At 30.5% G+C, this 7,083-nt stretch overlaps 1 protein-coding gene across 6 annotated transcripts in view; it reads right to left on the bottom strand.

Moving 5' to 3' along the window:
- Nucleotides 1-503: 503 nt before the first annotated feature.
- LOC108754066 (guanine nucleotide-binding protein G(q) subunit alpha) overlaps nucleotides 504-7,083 on the bottom strand; it is a 42,578-nt gene continuing 35,998 nt past the window's right edge. For 2 of the 6 annotated variants that reach the window (XM_018496108.1, XM_018496104.1), the window contains 5 exons: nucleotides 6,522-6,650; nucleotides 4,438-4,567; nucleotides 4,195-4,348; nucleotides 2,684-2,791; nucleotides 504-733 (listed from right to left, as the gene is read on the bottom strand). In XM_018496108.1, coding sequence (XP_018351610.1) covers nucleotides 651-733; nucleotides 2,684-2,791; nucleotides 4,195-4,348; nucleotides 4,438-4,567; nucleotides 6,522-6,650 — 604 coding nt within the window. In that variant the 3' untranslated portion in view covers nucleotides 504-650. Of the gene's footprint in view, nucleotides 734-1,705; nucleotides 2,173-2,683; nucleotides 2,792-3,762; nucleotides 3,871-4,194; nucleotides 4,349-4,437; nucleotides 4,568-6,521; nucleotides 6,651-7,083 lie in introns of those variants that run through there. The other 4 variants (XM_018496109.1, XM_018496105.1, XM_018496106.1 and 1 more) reach the window with 4 other exon arrangements.

Here is a 7,083-nt window from a genome sequence, read left to right as displayed (position 1 = left end):
TTTGAGTATATATATATATATATATATACACATATATACACACACACACATATATATCTATATATATAAAAGTCAGCAACGACGCCCGGGAACCTCAGGTATTGACGCATCCTCGGCCCGGGAGTGGGGCGTATTTGCCCGCGATATCGACTAAGAACTAATCTACAAAAGAAAGGTAACAAATCCCAAAACGGGAACCTATGTACGAGAGAACCGAATCGACTCGCGCGACAGTTGAGAGTGTATCGACAGTGAAGAGATTTTCTCATATCTCTCTTCCTCCGCTAAGAAAAAGAACGCGTAACGCTCGTGACGCTTTTAGGTCCTTGTTCGCCTTCTTACTTCGCCCCGCTTTTACGTCCTTCATAATTACGTGTGTGTGTATTACGCGTCTTAGCTACTTGTGTGTGCTGGTACAACACTTTTCGATGCGACGAAGTTCAATGTGGCGCAACGCTTGCCGATATATGTGCGTATACGGTGGCACCACGAGTTTGTCTCGTTTCTGTCTCGCGCCTCTTCGTCGTTCCTCACGTCGTTCCACGGATCACGCTCGCGAGTCAACGGAGTAGCAGTCTCGCACTGATACATTGGTCAGGGTGCGAGAGAAACTGGTCGAGTCCGCTCGGATTTGCAGCGCGCTTCCCCGTCTAAACCAGATTGTACTCCTTCAGATTGGACTGTAGAATGGTGTCCTTTACCGCCGCGAACACGAATCTGATATTCTCCGTATCTGTAGAACAGAAAAGTCACATGTTCAAATATCAGAATGTATCCTTAAAACTTGTTCAAGAGAAACATTAATTGGTTGCAAGCATTATTTGGTACATGCCACGAATTCTTCTCTTTCTCCTCAAATGACAGTTCTCTGATTTATCGTTGTAATTTAAACCTTTTGAGACTTTTAATATGCTAAATATTCTTAGAAAATTGATATTTAAACTTAAAACTAATGATGCGACTATGTATTTGTAAAATATATCACACCGTGCTCTGCTAGTGATTGTGAATGCTGTATAAATAAATTATTGATCTTTAATAACTTCAGGATTTTTAACATTAAAGATGTTTTTCATTAAAGATCTGTTTGGAAAGAATTAACATAAAAATTCGCGCAAAACACAGAGATCGGCACTTACCCTAAGCAAGAAGCTTCAAATTCTGGACAGTCATGACACACATGCAGCATGCAATTTCCTTCAAGATACTTTTTATAACATTACGAAATCATAAACATAACTTCTTTTTCAATATTTGTTTTAAAGAAGCTTAAGTAATCAAAGATTAATAATGCAAAATTGAAGAAGTCATATTTAGTTATATAGAGGTCATTATTAGTTTTTTGTTAAAATAGATAGAAAATCTTAGAATAAACACATTAAAGTGTGAAATAACTTATCTAGTATTTCTATGAATATATACACACATATATATATATATATATTATATTACACATATAATAATTTTACACAATCATCATAAAAATATTGTATATCTTCATATAAGCAGCATTTCTAAACAAATATAATTTTAATCATAAATAATGGAATTTCTCTTCTTGCCAGACTATGACAATATAACAGACAAAATAAAAATATTGAAAGAAACTTTTATTAAAAAGATATATTAGCAATGCAATATGTTGCAAAAAATAGATTAATTTTAGCAATTATTACAATAAACGTCAATTGCTATATTTCTTTTATTTAAGGGTTACAAAGCTTTAATAGTATATTTTTTATTTAACGTATATTGTTGTTGTCAACGGTAAAGCTCTGGCAGTTATTTTCAAAGTTTTCAAAAGTAAAATTATTCGCAGCCGACGACTAATCGCCTAGAATGACACAGATTTAAGTTCCGGAATAAATGTTAAAAAGCAACATATGATAATATTTGACAAATATGCAATAACATCTGTCAAGCAATCACTTTACTATTTGGCCACTTCTATAATATTCGTTGATTGGAATTATACTAAGTTTTGTTATAAATCTATTGTATATAGAATACGTTCTACGTCATTCTCGGCGCCTAAATATTAAATAATATAGTAAAAAATCTGCTAATTAATAATATCTATACAGTCGCGTTAAGCAAGATTAAACTCCTTAAGCGCGGTTTGCATGATTGTATCCTTAACAGCGCAGAATACAAGCTTGATGTTTTCCGTATCTGATGATTAATTCCATGAACGCAGCATGCAAAATATAAATCAGGCATCATTGAGATTAGTCACCACCGTTTTATATTTTTGAAAAATCAACCCGATACCGCGTATTTATCAATATTTACATTATTTTACTATTTTCTTCTAATATTTCGTAATAATTCAATAAATCAGTAAACACTGAGAAAGATACATATATACAATACCTAAAATTATATATAATATTTATATTAAGTGTAAATTAAACCAAGTAAATTTGAAAGATTATAATTGTTATGTTAAAGACAACTAATACATTATTTGTGCTATTCTTTCGCTCTCTTTGAAAAAAAGATGCCTTTCATACATGCAGGTTGATTTTCCGTGGTACATTTATAACATTTGATTACACACCTGATTATACGGAAGGCAGGCAACATACAAGCTCTGTACAAGACACAATACATCGAAGAACTGTTATAAAGCGAAAGAAATATGATATTTTTGTACACGGGAGTTATCAAGAAACTAGCCTACCTGTGGCACACGTAAAGTGGGAATAAATAATCTTCTCGCTGTCCGGATTTAAGTCAACGAACATCCTTAGAATGAATTCTCTAGCTGCGAGAGCGTCTCTCTGTCGACCTGCGAATTACACAAGCGAGGGAGGGGCATGGCATTACTTCTGTTTATCTACAAAGCGATTATGTACTGCGTAGTCAATATTTTTTTTTAGCAATCGTTTAACGACGAGAGGATTAATTGATATGTATCATTGAGATTTTTGCCAGGTGTAAATACGACAAAAGACGTAAGCTAGAATTTGACTAAGTCTTCCGTGTTAGGATTTCTAAGTGTTTTACAAGACAGGAATGAATCTACATCCCGAAAATACCATCACTCAACATCGGTTTTAGTTATATGCACAATATAACGCGAAACGTAGACAGATATCGATCTAATTTAATGTAATAATGTTGTACTTCACTCAAATCCAATATACACTCTCCAAGGACAGCTTATTAAATTAATCGTAGTGAACATCAAAGAAGCCTTTCAAAAGCCTCATTAACAAGCTAGAGAGCTTATGTAAGAACATTGAGTATAATTTTGCAAATTCGAAACAGTTGCTTACACGTTGTAGTTCGTAATAAAATCTAAAAGTCCTTTATCGCGAATAAAAATTTCAGTTTAATGTAACTTTTGCTAAATAAATATTTAAAATTTCAGTATGCCAACGTAATTTGCATTAAATGTTCAGTAATTAATGAAATAACAAAATTATAAATTACAACACAGGATGTGACGAATGTTCTGATTATTGCTATTAGATTAACTAGCTTCAATCTACATACAAGTTAATTTTGTATCAAAAATACGTACTACTGATTATCATAAATTATGCGCAGAAGTATGGATATAGGTTTGGTATGTATTAAAATAGCCTTGCAAATAGATTATCACTAATAATAAACGCGAATTCAGAAACATCAGAGCGGCAAAGTTACAAAAAAAGAGCATGAAAATCGCACGAAATATCCTATTATTAAATCGTTCGACAAATAACTAGGGAATCTACATTTTCTGTTCAGGATACACTCAGTACTCGGACAGACCTGTGGCACACGTAAAGTGAGAGTAGCACATTCGGTCAGGATCGGGATTACAATTGAGATACACCTTTAAGATGAACTCCCTGGCTGGTACGTCTTGTTGTTTCGGGCCTATACCATAGATCTTATTTATTTACCAATATCGAGATAAATATTTTTATCGCATTTATTCAGCCTGTGTGTCTTGAGATAAATTAATAATTTAATAAATATCGATTAATACTTTGTTTTAATTTCTTTGAGGGTATTAAAACAATATAGTTTCAAATATATCTTTATCTTTTAATAAACATCTTCAGAGAGTTTATTTCTACTGCCAAATATGAGATAAGATGTTTGACTAAATTAACAATAACGTAGTTAGCATTTTATGCCTAATGATTAATGATAATCATCCGTGGATATTTATAAAAAAAAAAAGATAATACAACTTACCATCATATTCCGGAAAATAGTCGACAAGATGAGAATACATAATCTTTTCTTCTAACAGATCTTTCTTGTTGAGAAACAGGATAACAGAGGAGTGTTGAAACCAGGGATATGTTATAATCGTTTTGAACAGTGCTTTACTTTCTTCCATTCGATTCTAAAAAGAATCATACACACAAATGAGTTGTAATATCATTCAAATTTATCGATAATTTCTATATATCTTATAAAAAAAATTATAATTACCTCGTTTTCCGATTCAAATAGAATTTGATCATATTCACTTAGAGCTACTAAAAATATAATTGAAGTGACGTTTTCAAAACAATGGATCCACTTTCTTCTTTCCGACCTCTGTCCACCGACGTCTACCATCCTGCAAATAACATTCTATTAAATTGAGCACTGTTACTAGTATGCGAACAAAATATATATAGTCGAATCTTCATATTTTTGATTTAGAATGATTAATAACAATTAATATAGAAATGTATGGAATAAATGTATATATTTTAAAAAATTATTACATACACTGAAAAAAAAGATTGGTTACTGCAACAATTTAGATAGTAAAATATGGCATAGTACTTTTAATCGGCTGCAGCAACCAGTTTTTGGTTGCAGCAAATTTTTAGTTGCGTTAGCCTATCCGCAATGTCAGTATATGATTTCAATAGGCTAACGCAACTAAAAATTTGCTGCTACAACTAAAAACTGGTTGCTGCAGCCGATTAAAAATGCTATGTTATATTTTACTATCTAAATTGTTGCAGCAACCAATCTTTTCTTTCAGTGTACATATATTAAAAAGATTATTTTAAAATATTTTCGAAAGCAAAACAAGAGGAAAAGAATATGAAGATTCAGCTACATAATTTTCCTAACTACTAAAAAATGTAGTCTATCGAATATGATCTCTATACGTTTTTCAATCTTAAAAAATACCTAGGACGAATCGGGTCATAAGACGAGTAGGTCCTTAAATTTCAACAAATCAAATGTAATGTGTCGCCATTGTGACCTATGCGTCTACTACTGTGCTTTTTATCTTGTAGGAATTTGTAGTTTGCAATAAAAATGCAAATAAAATAGATAAAATTTTTATATCTTTTTTTATTTATTATATACGTGATTAAAAATTGACACTTATTTTTAAGAAAGTTTCTCTGCTTGAAAATTTAAAATCAAAATATAAATTTAAATTAATTATATTAAATTTAAAAAACAGACTATTATATGTATATATAAATTGTAATTACAAATTTTTTTTAAATTTAAAAATTCTGAATTTTATCAATGATCTATATAAAATAAATAAGTAATTTTTTTTTTACGTAATTCATTTAAATTTGCTATATAAAATTCGCAAAACATCTAATTATTCTAATACATTCATAAACGAATACATATCTATTATTCTCAATCGCAACTATATAATTATAAGTGAGATATTATTATAAAGTTCATCGCATGCAGTAGCATTATTGTAACTGTACACTGAACAAATAGATAGTGAACGAACAGCGAATGTAAATTTAAGCTGTTGAAAATATGCTGTACAGAAAATTATTCACGCCACGATAAATGTGTAACAGCACATTCGTTAACGTTTAATTTAATCCGCTCATAAGATACAGTACGTTAAAGAAAGTTTTAAATAAATTTATTGTTGCATTTGCTGTTCATTCGCTTATGTATATCCATTTAACTAAACAACCTAATAAAAAATGTAAAACACATAAAAAGGCATGCAAACGTCAAAGCTTCTTCGAAATAATTATAATTTATATACATATATATATTGTATATAATTATATATGTATATATGTATACAAAAAACTCCTGTTCATCCTTCTCCTTTCTCGGAAAAATGAAACGAAGGATATATCATAAAATTATTCAAATAAATGTTAAATTATATTCCAATTTTTGTAGCAAAATAACATTAAATATTTTTAATAATTTTATTAACAGTCAAATTAAAGTTCTACTAAAGCGATCGACATACAAATAAATTATACATATACTTTTATATTTTCAGAAATTAAATTCCTTAAAATGTATTTCTCTACATTTTCTATTAATCTAGATTAATCTTAGTTCTTCTACTCTAAGCGATCGTAATTTAGGAATAATTAAAGCTACGATATTCGTACAAAGAAAACGATCTACTCTTTAAATTCATCAAAAAAATTAATTCAAACTCATTTTAATAAGAAAAAGAAAATAGTTTAAGTAATCCATTGCTTTCTAAGTATAAAGATATCTTGCGAAAAAACGATCGAATGCACGATCGAAGGTATAGAATCGGATTGAAAGACTATTAGTACCTAAATATGATGGAGTCCAGATCAAATGGATATTCTATAATTCCGGTGGTGGGAGCTCGTGCCCGGAGGATGTCTTGCTCGGTCGGAAGGAAATCAGGCTTTTCAATACGCTCTAGGTCACTAAGATAACTGCAAAACGAAACAAAAAGCTGCTGTCTGGAAGTGCATGCCATGCGTGGTACATTTAAAAAATATATATATTTAAATATAAATAATCATAAAACAAGAAAATGTCGTATAAAACAGTTCTCACACATGCTTGTCCATTGGTTTAGCCTGAAAGAATTTTTTAACGTCGATGGCATGTCTTGAGACTTACTTTATGTTTTGTGATATACTTTTTTTTGTTTTCGAGATACGAAGTTTGAATACGAAATCATGCAGATTTCTTTAAAATAGAAGATAGTACACTAAAAATAGTTCCCGTACACCTAACTTTTCTCGCTTAAATCTGTTGTCTGTTTTGTTTATTTTATTTTGTAATTAATGCACAAATAAATGAAATGAAATGAAATAGTAAAGTTAATTGTATTCATATATGTGTGTGTGTGTGTGTGTGTGT

Source organism: Trachymyrmex septentrionalis, unplaced genomic scaffold (genome assembly GCF_001594115.1).
Source record: "Trachymyrmex septentrionalis isolate Tsep2-gDNA-1 unplaced genomic scaffold, Tsep1.0 scaffold75, whole genome shotgun sequence".
Lineage (NCBI taxonomy): Eukaryota > Metazoa > Arthropoda > Insecta > Hymenoptera > Formicidae > Trachymyrmex > Trachymyrmex septentrionalis.
Note: the sequence above shows the minus strand (reverse complement) of the source record. Positions and strands in the feature narration are given on the sequence as shown.